Source organism: Antechinus flavipes, chromosome 2 (genome assembly GCF_016432865.1).
Source record: "Antechinus flavipes isolate AdamAnt ecotype Samford, QLD, Australia chromosome 2, AdamAnt_v2, whole genome shotgun sequence".
Lineage (NCBI taxonomy): Eukaryota > Metazoa > Chordata > Mammalia > Dasyuromorphia > Dasyuridae > Antechinus > Antechinus flavipes.
Genome location: NC_067399.1, coordinates 414306910 through 414325294, shown reverse-complemented (window position 1 = coordinate 414325294; position 18385 = coordinate 414306910). Strand labels below are relative to the sequence as shown.

Genomic DNA, 18385 nt, shown 5'->3' with positions numbered 1-18385 from the left:
TGTGTAGGTGTAGAATACGCAAGCGCATTTCACATCATTGAGTTTCTTTCATGGATATTTCAACGGAATGTTTGAAAGCGTAATGAATTTCGCCTGACTTTCCCCATCTCTTAGTCTTTCTCTTTCCTAATATTTCCCTTATTTGTTCTTTTTGTGCAAATGTCCCTCGTTGATCTCTTCTGATTTCAGCTCTTTCACTTTCAGCTCTGACAGTTACCATGATGTTCGCCGAGGTGAAAAAACTCTGGTTTCCGTTCGAATTTCACTGAGCTTTGCGCGTGCGCCATGACCTATGGGCAGGGTGTGCAGAAACGCTTCTGCGCCTGCGCCCAGGATTCTTGGTTGGCACTGAGAGAGTCGCTGGAATCCGAGGGAAGCATGTCTGCCCCATTTGAGGAAAGAAGTGGGGTGGTGCCTTGTGGGACGCCCTGGGGCCAGTGGTACCAAACCCTAGAGGAAGTATTCATCGAAGTCCAGGTACCACCGGGCACTCGTGCTCAGGAAATCCAGTGCGGCCTGCAGAGTCGCCATGTGGAGCTAGCTGTGCGGGGCCAGGAGATTCTTAAGGTAGGGGCTGCCCTTCACTCATACCATGAGATCCAGCCTCAAGGGACTGACCCCTTGTGTCGGAGTTTAACCGCGCCTTGGGTACCCGTTCCTTTCCTGGGGACTACTCCGTAAGATTTCATTCCCTTGGCCTTCCAGGGTTAAGGGTAGAGATTTCTTAATCATTTCCAAAAGAAACTTTCCTCGAGCCCTTTTATTATTGTTATTCCGCATGCTAGCGGCTTAATTTAGCCCTCTATCCTTATAAAAGAGGGTGATTTAGGCCTAGGAAAGAGATCACTCCTTTTCTCTGAAACAAAGTCATTCTCTCTGAAACAAAGCTGTCAGATGCTCCGAGTTACCATGGGAACGTTTAGATGATGACTTGGAGGAATCTTATGAATTCCTCACTTCTTTGTTCTAGAAACTTCAAGTTGACGTAAGTCCGTGCTACAGACTGATAGGAGTTGAGAAGATTTGTTCTGGAGAAAACGTGCCACACTTAGGACAAATATCATAGTGTCTAGGACAAATATCATAGTGTCTAGAGCAGAAGGGAATCTCACAGAAATCGTCTAGTCCGATGCCTACATTTTACAGATGAGAAAACTGAGACTAAGAAAATCCTCCGACTTGTCGCAAGTCATACAGATATTATCATAGGATCATAGATTTAGAACTGGAAGGGACTTAAGTCATTTAATCTAATTCTCTTATTTTACAGCAAAGGTCAAGTGACATGACCAATGTGACATACATAGGCAATATGTGACAGCATCAGGATTCAAACTTAAGTCCTCTGACCTCTGACTGCTCTTTCTGCTGCATTATACTAAGTCCTTTAAATAATAAATTATAGTTTAAAATATTCTTTTTTTTTTTTTTAATATCTCCATATGTATCAAATGCTCATCTGCAGGGCCAGGCCTTTTTATCATCCACCTCTCTTCTCATATTTAAAGATGTATTCCTGGACCCTCCAGATGGAAAGTATCAAAGATCAGAGATCCAGATTACAATGTAATTGGGAAATATTTAACAAAGTAAACAAAAATGCAGTAAAACACAGATAATGTATATGCAAGGTATTCTAAATCAATATGTAGCCAGAAAGGATTCTGTTGTACCATTTCTTGACAGAGCTGAGATGTGTTTGAGTTTGATACCACTTCCTTGATCCTATCAGTTCTTTTGGTTTCAACTATGATCCAAATAAAAATGACTCAAATCTTTATACTTAGTTCTTCAGTTTCTCATTTGCCAGCTGTTTGCTTCTCTCCCCAACTACCTCCTCTAAATGTACTTTTTTTGTGAAGAGTACCATTAAACTTATGATTCAGAATCTAAAGTCTATGCAGTATTATATCTCTATACCCTTTCTTTTATTAGCTGGAAAGGGACTTCATAGGACACAAGACAATGGACTTTTTTCCCTTGAAAAATAGTACTTTTATTTAATTTATATGGTGAAGTTAAATTTCTTTCTCTGCCTGGATGTTTAAGATAAATTAAGTTTTGTATCTTATCAGGACTTACTCTCTTGGATATTTAATGTATATTGAATTCAATTTCCCAAGCTGTCTCTCTCTCTCTCTTTTTTTTTTTTTTTTAATGCAGTAGGACCTTGAGTACTACAAAATACATTGAATTATAACAAAATTATATGACAATTTCAGCCCTTTATGGATTCATATGGCTTCTAAAAAAAAAAAAGAGTCCTTTTTTAAAACCTTAGGAAATTTTGGCTTCTTTATAAATGTCTCCCCAGATAAGAAGGCTCTTACTTGTCTAAAAGTTATGTTTTTTGGTCTAGCAAGTAGCTGTTTTAAAAAGGGGAAGGGGGAGTTGGTAAGTGTTCTTTTAGAAACATTTTTAATTTTATATGAATTTTTTTTTATAAATCCCCTAACTAGACATATCTCTTTAATAACCATTCTAATTATAGCTTTCCCAACAGACAACTGTTTATTAGTAAAGTTATTTTAGGAAAGGGAGAAGTGAACCTTGAGGCATACTTTCACTTGTGTCTTAGTGAAAGAGGTTTTCTGGATTGAGTACAAGGCCCCATGTTCATCTCTTAAGGATTATTCAGGCACTAGTTTCATAGAATTTTTAAAAATAATTATCTCAATTGTGGAAATATGTACAGAAGAATTGCACATATGTTGGATTACTTGCCATTTAGGGGAGGAAAGGAGGAAGAAAAAAATTTGGAATAGAAGGTTTTGTAAGAGTGAATGTTGAAAACATATGCATATGTTTTAAAAATAAAAACCTGTTTAAAAATTATTTCTTTATAAAGTGTTATCAAGTGTTCATAAACTCTATAAAGTATTATAAACTTATTTTTTATAAAGTCTTACTAATTTTATGACTTTGCTCAAGAAGTGATCTGAAGTGTCTATCCATTTGTTGAAAAACAGAATGTCCTAGTTTTATAATTAGGGAGATTTTTTTTAATTGGTCAAGTTTTACTTAGTTTCATCTGTCTTATGTTAGGCAAGATTTAAAAAAATTCATTCAGTAAATTTTAAGGAAATTTTTCTTATAGCCTCTCCTATATATAAAAATTAAACTACTAAAAATTTCATGTTTTTTTTTTTTTTTTTTTAAGGACCTATACTCCAATTAATCTTTGGATATTTTTCTCAATGACACAAATCCTAATCAATCCTGCTGAGGGAGTTCCTCAACCTCCATACCATTTACTACTGTATCATAGTAGAAGTACATTTAGTCTGTTCCAATGGCTTATACCTGTCAGTATGAGTCGACATCAGTCTAATAAAGCAGCGTTTGGAGTTTGTTTTATTTTGGTTTTTATTTTGTCATTTCCTTGGTGTAAGAGTTGTCTAATAAATTCCCTTTGCCAATGTAAATCTGAAACTATTTTGAAACTTAATCAAGAATTTACTGGGACATCCAAGATATTAAGTGACTCATCCAAGTTAAGATAACCAGAACATGAAATAGATCTTGAACTCAGATCTTCCTTACTTTAAGGCTATCTCACTATCCATTATACCATTTTGCCTCTCTATGACAATATGGAAAGATTGAAAAATGATGGTGTGGTTGGAGTATAGGTATATGTATGTGTATGTATATCTATATATATATATAGATATACATACAAACATTAATAAAACATTAAACTTTTATAACTGATTTTATATATTCATTAAATTGCAACATTTTGGGGCAATCTTGCAAATTTCTCTTTTCAGGGCAAACTCTTTGATTCTACAATAGCTGATGAGGGAACATGGACATTAGGTAAGGAGTTTGTTTGCTACATTTGAAAATTCAGTTTGACATATTTTGTCATATATTGTTTCTGTATCAGAGGCCTCCCAATTCCCTTTAAGCTGTATTATTTTGTCATTGCATCTTTAAAAACATTAACAAAGATTTTGAAAAACCAAATCCAATGATAAATTATGACTTAATTATTTGTAATTTTTCTCTTAGAGGACAGAAAAATGGTTCGAATAGTTCTTACCAAGACAAAGAGAGATGCAGCAAATTGTTGGACCTCTCTCTTAGAAACTGAATATGCAGCTGATCCTTGGGTACAGGACCAAATGCAAAGGAAACTTACCTTAGAGAGATTTCAAAAAGAAGTAAGTCACATGAATTTGTGAATTCCTGTATTCTGCATGTGATAAAAATTCACATAATAGTTATTACTATGCACACTAAGGCTTAATAGGAAGTCTTTGCAAAACCTAGTGCTTTATTCACTTTAGAAGTGCTCATGCATATAGTATTCAGTAACCTCTTATGAAGTTCACTTAGTCCAAATATGTCATTCAACTAGCTTTTGAAGTGATTATCAATTGATCTCATATCATTCTTTTTCTCCTAGGGTTCAGTACCAGGCTCCATTAGCCTTTCTCCATCCCTGTTCTTGTACAAATACTTGAGGACTTCAGCTTACATATTAATGTTTCTTCAGTAATCCTTTTTTCCCCCCATCAGCCTATGATCTGTACCTTCATTCCATTGCAGCCACAGAGATACCCTTGATCTTTTTACCTTCTCAATTCAGTTTCTCCTTCATCACTTACCTCACCTTTGCTAAACATATGAGTACTCACTGAAACTCCACCTTTTTGTTGTTGCAGATTATTCTCCAATTTTGATCTCACTTCCACCTCATAGAAATCTTTTAACTGGTTCTACTTTTCACCCTCTTCAATCATTGGTTCCCTGGCTCTGCTGTCTTGTAAATGTACCTTTCTTTTTAAACTCCAATCTTATGCCCCTTCCCCCAATTACTTTTTATATAATTTGTATCTATTTCTTTTTTAATGTATATTTTGTATCTATTCTATATATACACAGGTGGTTTAATTTGTTGAACTTTTTATATATTTATATCTCCTGAGCCTAGCACAGCATCTTAGGGTCTGAATGCATAAGAAATGCTTGTAGATCTTCTTTACATGTGCTCAGATCCTCTGTCCTTTAAAATTCTTCATTTGAGATCACCGTGCTTGCAAGCTGACCTTTGTCTCTATTCTTTCACTCTTTAAAATGTCTAAAATTCATTGTTTACACAGCTGGAAAAGGACTTTCCATATCCTCAGTCAAAAGGTCTCTTTAAGGTCATCAGCAGTCAAGCCTTTATTGTTAAATGCAAGGGTTTCTGGAGATTCTTTCTGGGTGTTTGACATTGTTCTTTTTCGTTTGGTATTTATCAGACCATTCCTTTTCAGTCTCCTTTCTAAGATGCACCAACTTTTGTGCATAAACTGTGGCCCACTTTTCAACTCTCTCCATTTCAAAAATATTTCAGTTGTTTTCTCCTGCCTTTAGAACAAAAGTTTGGCACTTAAAATCCCTTGTTTTTGCTCAACTAGTCTTTCCAGGCTAACTACTTATTACATTCATATACCCTGCTTCCAACCAAACTTGCTTACATTATCATTTGCTCCTTCCTGCCTCTTCATTCCTCTACACTTCCAATACGCTCCCTTCACTTCCTCCTTGGAATCACTAAGGGCTCCCTTCTAAGTTCTGGACAATACTACCCCTTCTAATATTCCTTTTCTGATGCCTCCATGAAACCACACTTAATATGCATTTTGTATTTTAATGTGTACATTATATCCAGGCAGTAAAATTTAAGTGCCTTGAGGGCAGGGACTGACTCACTGTTATATTCCCTAATACCTAGCAGTGTCGTTGGCTCATTCTTCAAATTATTTTTATTATATATAAACCTTATATAAAAGATGTAAATTTATTTTTCATTTTCTCCTTTCAGAACCCTGGTTTTGACTTCAGTGGAGCAGAAATCTCCGGAAATTACAGTAAAGGTGGACCAGATTTCTCTAGTCTTGAAAAATAAGAACTGCCATTTTTAACTATTTTCCATGGAGCCTAGAAGATGTTGCCAATGTAAAAAGGATTGGATTATGTGATGGAAGAAAACTTCACTTGCCTTTACAACTGAATGAGAATTGTTAAAAAAAAAAAAAAAAAAAACCAAAACATTTAAATAGGACTTCAAAGAATGCATTCAAACCGTAGTTTACATAGAAACATTCTGAATCTCAATGGAAACTTTTCTGGAGAAATGGTCTTTTTTTGGACTTATTTTGCTCCGCAGGACATTTTAAAAACAGGTCTTGAACTCTTAATTTCTTAAGCAGTGGGCCATAATCATGTGAAACTCAAGTGTGCCTTCAGGGGAAATTTTAAGTTTTTGTTTTTGTTTTTTTTTTGAAAACTGTAATTCAGAATAACTGTCAATAAAGCTTTCTAATTCCATTATAGGTTTTACTCACCAATTTTAGAGTACCAAAGGGAAATGATTCGCCTTAGTGAAACAGTCCAACAATGATGGAAAAATAAAAAGGATGATTCTTAAACTGGCATAATAGTCCTATGAAACCTAGTTCTCTTTTGGTTTCAGTTAAATGCCTTATAGAACTGAACTCTTTTTTTTATGGTCATGAGGAAAATGGGAATTAGAATAACATTAGAATAGTATAAAAATAAAACGTAAACAAAGGATCTTTCTCATAAACCTAAATTTAACCAATTTTTAAAAAATCTTAGCAATGATTAATTCCCCTTGCATTGTCACAGTAATCCACTAAAAGGCTCACTGAAGTGAATTACCCTGTGTAAGCAAAGAACAATTTTATTATTTCTTCCAATAGTCACTATATAACAAATGAATTGCTGACATTTCTTCTAGTAAAACTGTAATATCAAGTATTTGGATATAACTGACTATTTGGAAAATAAAAGAACAGAAGCTAAGAGATAGTTTCCAATCCTTCAAGTTGCTAATCTGCACATGCTCAGTAAGCAGAAGGACTGAAACCTAATCTTATTTTTACTACTCACTACTAATGATCTACAATGATCTTCTTGGCAGGGAATAAATTAAGTATCCAATGTAGAAATCCAAATTCCATATTCTCTAGGACTTACTTTACCCAAGCCAAATTATATACACAAAAAAAGGTAGGTAACTTAGCAAATTTCCTTTGTAATCTTAAAAGATTTTATACATTTGCTTTCCCCGCAAAGATCTATTAACCTCCATTGGATTGCTAAAACATTCACGACACAAAAAAGATTAAGAATTCCTTACTCCATTGTGGAGTTAGTATACATGTTTTTAGCTTTGTTATAAGAACTCTAAGGGTTGTCACAGACTTTTACTTCCCATCTCCACAGATCAGAAGTATGAACATTTATGTGGAAATTATAGAATAAGAGTTTATCTTGTAATAAAGCTGTCTAAAAGTAAAATAGGCTATTTCTTTTGGGTAACCTTTTCTAAAGGTCTTTCTAAACAGGGCATATATAAAAAGAGTCTTCAAAAATACAAGTTGGATTACATTATTTCTAAGGTACTTTAAAAATTTCATTGTGAACTACTTCTTACCTGTAGTCACACAGTCTCACAGAGCTTGGAATAATGGTTAAGATTTTCTAACCCCCAGGTTTATGTTCTTTTGTCTTTATCGGGTAGCTTTATTTTGTTCTTGTTAGTATATACCTAATTGGCAATTTGGAGATAATTTTAACTATGTACCACACATTCCAGACAATGCATTTCAATAGTTTTATTGAAAGGTCACTTTCTTAGTACCAGAACATAATGGTACTTTGTTAGGTTACTTCAGCCAACTTTAGTTTGCATTGATGAATTAGAAAGGAAATTCTTCAATGAATCAGGTGTTTAGGAGTAACTGAAGAGTGCATCTGCAAAATGCTTTACAAAATGAAGCATAAGACATGAGACATACTGTGTGTTTCTTTGGTTTCTCTTTAAAGGTTTTCCCCCCCCGGTTTTGATTTTTCCACAACATGATGTCAAAGGGAAATTGGAACTAGTTACAGCTATTGTGGAAGTTAAGCTATATATTGCACTGATTATATGCTTTCCCAACCCTATATATATATGTGTGTGTGTGTTAATTTAGATTCATTAACCTACAACTAGCCTTAAATGCTCCAACTACCACATAATTTGTCTATTAAAATGCTACTTATTTGAATCTGGATAGACAACTCACTTTCGTCTAAGTTGAATTGTTACAGGAGCATTATAACAATAGCATATCCCATATGTATTGCTTTTAAAAACAAAGCTCTATACTAACAATTCAGCTTTATACCAACAATAATCCTTATTTAAAAGTTCTGGAGTGTTAGTGTTAGCATACATTGCTTTAGAAGGGCTCAGCTGAGGTTTCAGATTGGTAGACTATGAGAGTTGCTTTTATACTAAATTTTTTTTTCTTAGGGGCTAGATATTTAGATAAAAATCATTCTGTATAAAACTTTGTATATCATATCACTTGTTCCCTAGGATAATGTTGAAGATCACTTAAAATTTAACATATCAGTCTACAATTGTAATAGAATTTTATAAATCAAATTTAAATAATATGCCAAACAAAAATAAATCTTTAGAATTATTGGATTATCTAGTTGTATAAGGCTTTAAAACAAGGTTGTTTATACTGCCTCAAAGACTAGTAACCCTGACTATACTAAAGTGCATCATATTTTTCTGAAGTTGATCTGTTTTGATGTGAACTTGTATCACAATTCAAATAACCTCAATCATACCTTGCCATCAATACTACCTATACTCAATATAATGATCCAGATACTACTAGATTGGATCAATATTAACTTTCAATTCACAGTATAGTCTCCCATCCTTATTCTACATTTAAGTTTTCACATTTGAGTTTTAGTTTTTATAAACATGCTTCAAAGAAGATCATAATTTAGTCCTGAACACATTTCCAACTGCAGAACACATAATCAATTTCCAACTATAGCCTGTTTTCTCTTCAAGTCTGAAAACATCAATGCGAACCTAGTTGCTATGTTTCAGGCTTCACAGCTTAAATCCATTCTAATACTGGAGTCCACAATTCTGATGTGAAGTGAGCCTTCAAAATAGCCGAATTTCTTCACCATGAGAATCCTACTGAGATAAAGGAAATAAGTTATTAAAAACCTACAAAAATACAAGCCTTATAAGTTTTAAATGACCTGTTCATATGTAAAACTTTAGAATCATACTCTTTTAAAGAACTAATGATGGAATGAATTTTTTTTTAATTTGAAAAAAACCGTTTTCTATTCCTAACATCATAAAATTTAAGGATGTAAATTTAAGATTACTTTTTATTAAAAAAATTATGAATAGGTAGTATATATGTACATATTCTATGTGCACAGAATATTATCTGACAATCTGAATTATACATCATAGGTTTTTGGGTTTTTTTTTTGGTGATATCTGAAACACATCCCCAATTATATAGGGATTTAATAAAACTCAAAGCACAGAAACAAATTCATTGACTTTTAATTTTTTTAACCACAAATTTAATAAAAAAAAACCAAAAACATTTGATGGGAATGAAAGGGAAAGTGGCATTATTATAGGAGATAAAAATCCAAAAATCTACGCTGATTAAAGATCTTTTTTCTTCCACTAAGAAATATCATTTAAAGATTAGTATATAAAGCAATTAAAATCTGTAAACTATATTCACAGATGCATTTGCCTTAAGCTTGTGACCCTCAAAAAAGTTCATTGTTCTAAGATACACTCAGGTATATGAAAAACTTTCAGAAGGGCATTCAATCCAGAGCTTTAAATGACTTGACAGTTAATGCACATATAGACAGAAAAATTAACATACTGTTCTGACATGTTTTACAGCGAACATTTTAGTAATTTCCATTTTTAAACGAACAAACTATTTTGATGGCAATTTCAATTTATTGTGGTTTTGTTCATGCTTAGAATTAAAGATTTTTTTTAAAAGGACTATTTTCTTAAATTTGTCATTTGTATTAAATGCTGAGGGAGGCTGAAGAAAACAATACTATCCTTATATTCCTTATCCTATTGATCCTATGTTTAAATGCTAAGTCTTAGGTACATCAACAATATAGGGGGGAAAAAAACACCACCAAAAAATGCAAAATAAATTTCTATATAATATATCAATATATAAAAAAAAAACCCAACCCAAAATAATTAACTTCAATATGGTAGTATATCTTGCACATAGTAGACACTCCACTCACTGATATCTTTTAAAGGAAGATCAATGTCCCTTTAGCTTTCTTAATCTAATTTCACTTATAAAGTTAATCAAATGGCATATGAAAACATAATTCAACAAGAATTAGCATTTAGCTCCTAAGTGGAAGAAAATTTATATAATAGATTCTTATTTCAAAAATAATTTAGAAGAAAATTACCTATTAAGACCCCGTTTCAGGGATTGTTGGAAGATGAGCGATTTTGTAATAACTATGTTTCAACTGACGTGCAGTACGCCCAGACACAATCCACTTCAACTTCTGAACATTTGGTTTAGAACACTTGTTTGATGAGTATTCAGTTAGGCACTTTGCTACAAGTTCCTGCCAGAAGGTCAGATCTCTGCCATTTATCTGCATAAAAATATTTTAAACTATTGCTGAAATATTATGTATTTTCCTTATCCAAAAAAATTAATATATATTAAATATATATAATATTCCTTTTGCTTTAGGAAACATATTAACAAATGGGCAGCTATTTTAGGAATTTAAGCAAGTGACAAAAAACATACCTTGGAATGTTTCTGAAGACATTCTACTCCTTCTGTCAATTCTATAAATTTCTGTGCTTGAATCTCCAGTGCAATTATAGACAAGGCCAATACAGATGGCTAAAGATAAAATTTGTAATAAATGTTACATGTAAAAATAGGTTTACATCAATAGATTTAATCTTAAAGTATTTACCTTTGCTTTAGAAAACATAATCCTACAATGGCATGCCTTAAGCTGAGCTTCCAGTCTTTCAAAACTCAGATTCTTTCTCCTTTAAAAGAAGAAATAAAGTAAAATTATCTGTACAAAACTATCAAATCAAAAAACAAAGTTCAAAAAACTATCAACTATTAATCACAGCAAGAAAATGAACTTTAACTGAACCTTATTTCCTTTAAAAATGTAATGCTAGTGACTTTTCAGAATGTGTTCAAATCAAAATAAATAATTTCAATTACTAATGCCTACCATTATTAGTCAAGTGACTTTCATGCCACAGAAACCCAAATTATCTTTTTTAACTTTTTAAAAATACTGCAGGATTAGGTATCCACTGAAGTTCTTTTTTTCTGATTAATAAAATATTGTAAATTAGTAACTAATTGAAGCTGGAAAATTTTATGAAGTACAAACTCATTCTTGAGAAGGCCCCAAAGATTACCTACCAATCACTCATAAGGAGGCATTAACAATTATTTACCTTTACATTTGAATTTTTAAAACGAATACCTAGTTAATGAGGGAGAAGGTTAAAATAGCAATTTGTCAGATGTCTTTTTAATATTAAAATGTCTAAATGACTAAAATTGTTTCATAATATTAATGAACAGTTAAGTAGAAATTCTACAATTGCATTTTGTATAACTCTACTTTTAAAATACAAGCGACATACCTTTCACATGGTAAGTTTTCATGAATGAGTGAATAATAAAGTTGTAGAAACTGAAAGGCAGTAGTAGCTTTGACTTTCCAACACACCTTCTCTAATACAATCTTTTCCATTCTCATTAGGTCAGAAACTGTGAATTTATATTGGCTTATTCGGATCAAATCAGTGGCTAATGGGACATTTCTCTCTTCCTCTGTTGATTTCACAGCCAGATAGAAGCAACTTAATCCCACACACCCAAGATGTTTGGGCTGTACCTACAAAAATAAACAATCCAAAATATTGAGTCTCCATGATTTTTAAATCAAACGTATTTCAACATTTCTAAGAAACTTTCATTATTAATTACCATCCTCATATATAAAAGACAAACTGTATTCAGCCTCTATGTGGCAAATATTTTGGGTAATTTTTTTTAAAACTAAGTAGATAAAAATGTCAACAGCTACATTCATATTTAGCTGCCTTCATTCTTATCTCCTCTTTGGATTTTTTCATTGATTTGGTTAGAAAAAAAGGCATAATTTGTGACTGTGGAAAACAAATGACTTACCCATTATGGACTATATAATCTACATGACTATGGGATCATTGGCATGTATGAATGAAATTAACAAGTCAAGGAAGCATTTTACAACTTCTAATCACAGAAATTGTTTCCCCTATATCCCCATAAGTTTTTTTATAAAAATGTATTTTCTGGTCAACCTAAAAATAGTATTTTAGTATGACAACAATACTTTATTAATAAATTAATCATTATTTAATAAAATTAAATGATTACTTAATAATAAATAATAAAATAGTTGGGCTACAATTTCCAAGTTTTGTCTTTCCTAAAGAATTATATTTTTACATCTGTGACAAAAGTGCCACCCATTCTTTGCATTTGGTTCTCAAATCAATCCAGCTAGTTTTTATTTTCTACAATGTAGTTTTTAATCATTTAGATTACAAAGTATATTCTTCAACTTACCCAATTAGGAAGTTAGTGATACAACAAACATAACATAGTAATATTTATGAACAAGAGAAAACATAGTTGCAGTTCCCTGTCTCACCTCTGGCAGGTGAAATCTGATCTATTTTTCAAAGCCTAAGTGATCACCCAAATTAGATTTGATTGTTCCTTCTTCTGAATCCTTGTGACAATTATTTTGTTTCACTTCTGGCACTTTCCCCTCAGTCTTATTATTTGTGAGGTTCACATTTCTGCATACTGGTTAAACTCATTAAAACTCTTGTTCAGCTTTGTATCTTTTGTAATTTTTGGCAATTTCTTGAATGATGTGGTGAATGACACTCTTTAAAAAATGCATTTGGGGAAGGTAGGTGATGCAGTGGATAGAGCACCAGCACCTAAATCAGGAGGACCCGAGTTCAAATCTGGCCTCAGACCTGTCATATTTCCTAGCTTCCTGCTTCTGGGCAAGTCACTTAACCCCAATTGCCTCAGCAATAAATAAATAAATAAATAAATAAATAAAGCATTTAGGATTATATTCTGAAAGTTAGCAATTATTTTCATTTTCTGGAGTAAACAAATTTCACAAATAATATTTTTACTTATTTTGTAGATAGGAAGAGGCAAAACACTGCACTAGAGAGTTGAGTTTTAGAAGATGGATTCAAATTCTATTACTGATTCTAGTTATGACATCAATTTTTACATCTGTAAAATAAGAATTTAACAAAATGATTCATGAGGTCTTTTCTCTATCTATGATCCAAAGAATCTGCACAAGTCATCAAGGATAGGACCACCATACCTCAACGACTGAAATGGGTCATAAGAAGAAAATCTTTAAAAACTTCAGTGGAACCACCTGTAACACTTAATATTTATAGGTTACCTTGTAATTCTTATTTTCAATCTATCCCTCAAAATATTTATAATTTAATAATAATGGTTAAAATGGAAAGTCAAATATCCATTAGGTTCAATCTAATCAAATTCTACTGAAATTCAGAAATATTATTCAGAAAATTCCCAAGTTAACATTAAAGTTCTAAGTTATTGTCCAAATGTATAGTATTAATTATAGATCACCTTTAAAGTTTTTGTAAATATTAGTGAACAGTATAATAGTGTTTCCAAAGGAAAAAAGATCAAGCTTATAAAGTTTACTCTGAATAGATTTTACATTATGTACACTTGTGTGTGTATGTGTGTGTGTGTAACTAACATGTCCATTTTCCCAATGGAATGTAAGCTACTTAAATGAAGAGGCTGTTTTGTCTTTGTCTTTATTCCCAGTCTGACTCAGCACCTAACAGAGAGCTTAAAAAATAATAGTTGAATGGATCGTGGCTATAAACAAACCTAAAGTAAAACAATTTAATCTCAAATCCCCCAAATCAAGTAGCATTGAGAGGCTTTAAAACATACCTTCATTTTGGATAGAAATCTGTCCAGTAAATTCACAGCTAGAGAAAAGGTCTCTGTGTCAAAACCAAAGAACTGAGTTAGGCTAAGAAGGTCTTTCACTTCGAAGTCTCTCAGTCTTGCAGTCATCCGAAGGCCATTATCATGAGCAGATTCAATTAGTCTCAAGCCACAGACCTTTGGCTGACATCTGGACTCCTGTTCCAACAGAACATTCAGCTGGTGCAGCAGTTTCTGAGCTTCAGTTGTTACTAGTGCTTCTATCATCTATATATAGTGCAAGATCGAGAAAGGAGGAGTAAGACAACTCAGAAAGGGAGAGTGGGGGCTGGGTAGGTCTTTCCTAGGTATAGCTATAGATCTGGCCTTAATGTTCAAGATCGGACAACTGAGAAACCTTCAAAGCTTTTCAAATCAACTTCCTTTTTTACTCCTCACAAGTCACCACCCATTATATTACAGCCACTGGGGGCGGAGTGAGACACGTGTGTTGGGTAGGAACCGCCCCCACTTCTACCTGGCAGTGACATGTCTAGGCTAGTGCTTCCTCCGGGGGGTGAAGGAAGAGGGATTAGCGAAATGGCTCAAGGCCTCAAGGGAAAAGGAAGGGTCAGGGGGCTGGGAAAGGAAAGAAAATAACCTAGGAGAGTGGAGCGGAATAAGGAATAGAGACGGTACACTGAGATCTGAGGAGAAATGGAGCTTTGGAGAAGACAGAAAGGGAACTTTGGCGTAAAAGACATTAGCTTGGTGAAGAGACAGGGTTAAGGAGTAGACATAGGTATGTTGGGGGGGGAGGGACGGGATGCAAAAACAAAGAGAACGGGGAGAGAAAGAAAAAACTGACCAGAAACTTACAGGTGTGAATGGAACTAAGGACTTAGAGGGAAGAGGACCGGAACTAGGTGTCGGGGGAGGGAATGGGCGGCGCTGCATCTGTTGAACCTCCCAAATTCAGAAGTTCCCCCCACCCCCATGGTGCCAAGTGGACTCCCACTGGGGTCCACCCCGCGTCCTCCAGTCCGTCTCACTTCGCCTCAACAATTCCAAAAATCTTTCAACTGCCCCAACCGCTCGCTGCCAACGACCTGGGCCTCCCCGACCCCTCACCTTGAGCTCCTCGCGGCGGCTCTTCTTCTGTAGCAGGCCTCCCCCCCGGGGCCTGTCCTCTCCTCACCCTGAAAAATTAGTCCAAAAGTCCCGGAAGACGTGGAAACTATATGGGGGAGAGGAGAGGGGCCCGGGGGGGAGATGCTGGAGGGGGTTTCTGGGGCAGCGGCTCCAGCGAGCTGAGAATGATGCCAATCCCAGGCCGCGGAGCGCTGAAGCAGCTGCTCAGGGCCGGTCCAGCAATATATGGGAGGGCGGAACTTTTTTGGGGGGAGGGCCTCTAAATCTTAGCGCTGATTGGCGTTCCTCGTCCGGATGAATGGTAAAGATTGGGTCTCGACTGGATTAGAAGGAAAGCTAGGGCGAAGGGGCGGGAAGATGAAAAAGCCAACCAATCACAGGGCTGACTCCTTCAGCTTCTATTCAAGTTTCCTACTCGCTGAAACTTGTGCTCCTCCTTCCGAAAGCCACACAACCCTAAAGACTGAATATGGAGAGAGGTGGAGCTAAGAGCCACACCCGCCAGCCCCTCCCCTCGATGTGGTCCCAGGATTCTGCCCTGATTGGTTGACTCTAGTTCCAGAATTTACTGGAAGTTTCCTTTTAGGGAAAAACTTTAGTCCTGAGCTATTCTAATTCACTTGTTAAAAGGTTGATGGTAGTAGTAGTTGTTTTTACTTTTTATTTCACTCTTCCCCCGAGATGCAGTAACTTAACTCTTGACTTAATACTGTAAAAAAGGATCGTAATGAAAATGTGTAAGGAATGGATGCAAACATTTCTCAAATATGCTCCCTTCTCTCCTCTCATACTACAACTGCTCTAGTGGCCGCCTTCTTTACCACACTTAAACACTATTGCTATGGACCGCAAATGGGTCTGCCAACCTTGATCTTTTCCCACTCCAATTCATTGTCCATTCAGTTACCAAAATGTTTTTCCTAAAATTCAGGTCTGATCATATCATCCCTTCACTTGAGAAATTCCAGTGCTTCCCTGTTGCCTCCAGGAGCAAATACAAAAACTGCTTGGTGTTTAGTTTTTACTACCCTAGCCCCTTTTATCTTTTTTTTTTTTTTTTCCTTTTTATATCTTACTTCCTTCCATGTGCCCTTCATCTCCTTGCTTTCCCAAGGACAGGACACTCAATCTTTCAGGTGAGCAAGACTTTCTATTTTGGAAAAAGTTTGGGCATATTCTCCAGCTATTCTCCATTCCTGGAATGCTTTACCTTGTTATCTACATTTTTAAAGCTTCCTAGTTCCTAGTCTTCCTTTAAGTGTCAACCCAAATCTCATGTTCTTCTGGAAGCCTTTCCCAATCTTTCTTAAATCTAGTGATTCCCTTCTCGGAATTAATAAATACTCCTCCTCCTCTTACTAACTACTTTGGGCATGAGTCATGACCCCATTTGGGTTTTTTTTTTTGGCAAAGATACTGGAGTGGTCTGCCTTTTGCATTTTCAGATTATATAATACAGATGAGGAAACTGAAATAAATAGGGTTAAGTGATTTGTCTAGAGTCAAATAGTATGTGGGAACAGATATGAAGTCAGGTAGATGAGGTTTCCTCATTCTCTCCACTGCTCCCCTTAGCCTAAATTACTAAATACTACTACTAATAATTAGCAACCAACATACAGTTCTAACCTTTACAATTACTGTATTATCTCATTTGACCCTTAAAATAATCTTGGGAGGTAGGTGTTATTATCTCCATTTTATAGATAAGAAAATTGAGGCAAACAAAAGTTACTGATGACTTGCCTAGGGTCTTACAGCTAGGAAGTATTTGAGATCAATTTGAAATCCAGGGATTCCAGGGATAGTACTCCATCTAGTGTGCCATCTTACCTACAATATATTTCCTATTTATTTATACATATAGCTTATTTGTGCATATTTGTTTACTTTTTGTTTCATTAAATTGTGAGCTCCTTGAGGACAGGAGCTGATATTTGCCCCCTTTATATTTCCAGTATGTGTGTGTGTGTGTGTGTATATATATATATATATATATATATATATATATATAATATATATATATATATATATATATATATATATATGTATATATATATATGTGTGTATATATATATTTAATAAATATTTATTGACTGATTGATAGTCTATTGGGTAGAAGAGTAACATGCTCAGTAGCACTCAGTGGCACTCAGTGGCATTAAGAAAATGACACATACGTATGAGAAGGAATTATATAAAATAAATCCAAATAGATATTTTAAATACTTAAGTGAGGAGTTAGAATTTGATCCTAAAGTCAGCATGAAAATTACTTAAAACTTTATTCCCTGAGGGGAGTGACTGGATTCCTATACTTTAGGAATAAAATTTATTTTTTTAAATTTTCTCTCCTTTACCCCAACTCCCTCCCCTAGCAGCAGATAATCCAATATATATTAAATTTGTGCAATTCTTCTATACATATTTCTTTTTTATATTTTTCTTGTAGCTTTTTATTTTTCAAAATATATGCATAGATAATTCTGCAACATTAGCTCTTGCAAAACCTTGTGTTCCAGTTTCCCCCCCTTTTTTCCCATCTACTTCCCCTAGATGGCAAGTAGTCCAATATATGTTAGAAATATATGTTAAATCCAATATATGAATACATATTTATGTAATTATCTTTCTGTACAAAAAAATCAAATCAAACCAGAAAAGAAAATGATGAAGAAAATAAAATGCAAGCAAACAACAACAAAAAGAGTGAGAATGCTATGTTGTGAACCACACTCAGTTCCCACAGTCCTCTTTCTGAGTATAGATGGTTCTTTTGATCACAAGACCATTGGAACTGGTCTGAATCATCTCATTGTTGAAGAGAGCCACGTACATCAGAATTGATCATTGTATAATATTGCTGTTGCCTTGTACAACAATCTCCTAGTTCTGCTGATTTCACTTAGCATCAGTTTATGCAAGTCTCTCTAGGCATCTCTGAAATCATCTTGCTTATCATTTCTTATAGATCAATAATCTTCCATAGCATTCATATACTATAAAATATTCAATCATGTTCCAACAGATGGGTATCCACTCAATTTTCAGTTTCTTGCCTCTACAAAAAGGGCTGCTGTGGACATTTTTGCACATGTGGGGTACCTTTTCGTCCTTTAAGATCCCTTTGGAATATAAACTCAATTTTATATATATTTCCACAATTATCATGCTGCATAAGAAAAATCAGATCAAAAAGAAAAAAAATGAGAAAGAAAACAAAATGCAAGCAAACAAAAAAAAGTGAAAATATTATGTTGTGATCCACACTCAGTCCCCACAGTCCTCATTCTAGGTGCAGATGGCTTTCTTCATCACAAGACCATTGG

At 34.4% G+C, this 18385-nt stretch overlaps 2 protein-coding genes across 4 annotated transcripts; one reads left to right on the top strand and one right to left on the bottom strand.

Moving 5' to 3' along the window:
- The first annotated feature begins 8 nt into the window (after positions 1–8).
- On the top strand, positions 9–6324 carry NUDCD2 (NudC domain containing 2). The gene is made up of 5 exons (XM_051978855.1): positions 9–79; positions 205–567; positions 3774–3822; positions 4018–4169; positions 5819–6324. Exons 2-5 carry the CDS (start codon positions 286–288, stop codon positions 5900–5902), a joined length of 567 nt encoding a protein of 188 aa, XP_051834815.1. The 5' UTR covers positions 9–79; positions 205–285; the 3' UTR covers positions 5903–6324.
- Positions 6325–7617: 1293 nt separating this feature from the next.
- Positions 7618–15469, bottom strand: CCNG1 (cyclin G1). 3 transcript variants are annotated; one of them, XM_051978852.1, is made up of 7 exons: positions 15036–15284; positions 13929–14192; positions 11543–11796; positions 10843–10921; positions 10668–10766; positions 10312–10506; positions 7618–9019 (listed from the first exon to the last, which is right to left on the bottom strand). In XM_051978852.1, the coding sequence occupies exons 2-6, from the start codon at positions 14190–14192 to the stop codon at positions 10315–10317; spliced, it is 888 nt and encodes a 295-aa protein (XP_051834812.1). In that variant the 5' UTR covers positions 15036–15284; the 3' UTR covers positions 7618–9019; positions 10312–10314. The 3 variants fall into 3 exon arrangements, with proteins under 3 accessions (XP_051834812.1, XP_051834813.1, XP_051834814.1); XM_051978853.1 differs by having other exon boundaries at positions 7618–9016; XM_051978854.1 differs by lacking the exon at positions 10312–10506 and having other exon boundaries at positions 7618–9016; positions 15036–15469.
- Between the last annotated feature and the right edge of the window lie 2916 nt (positions 15470–18385).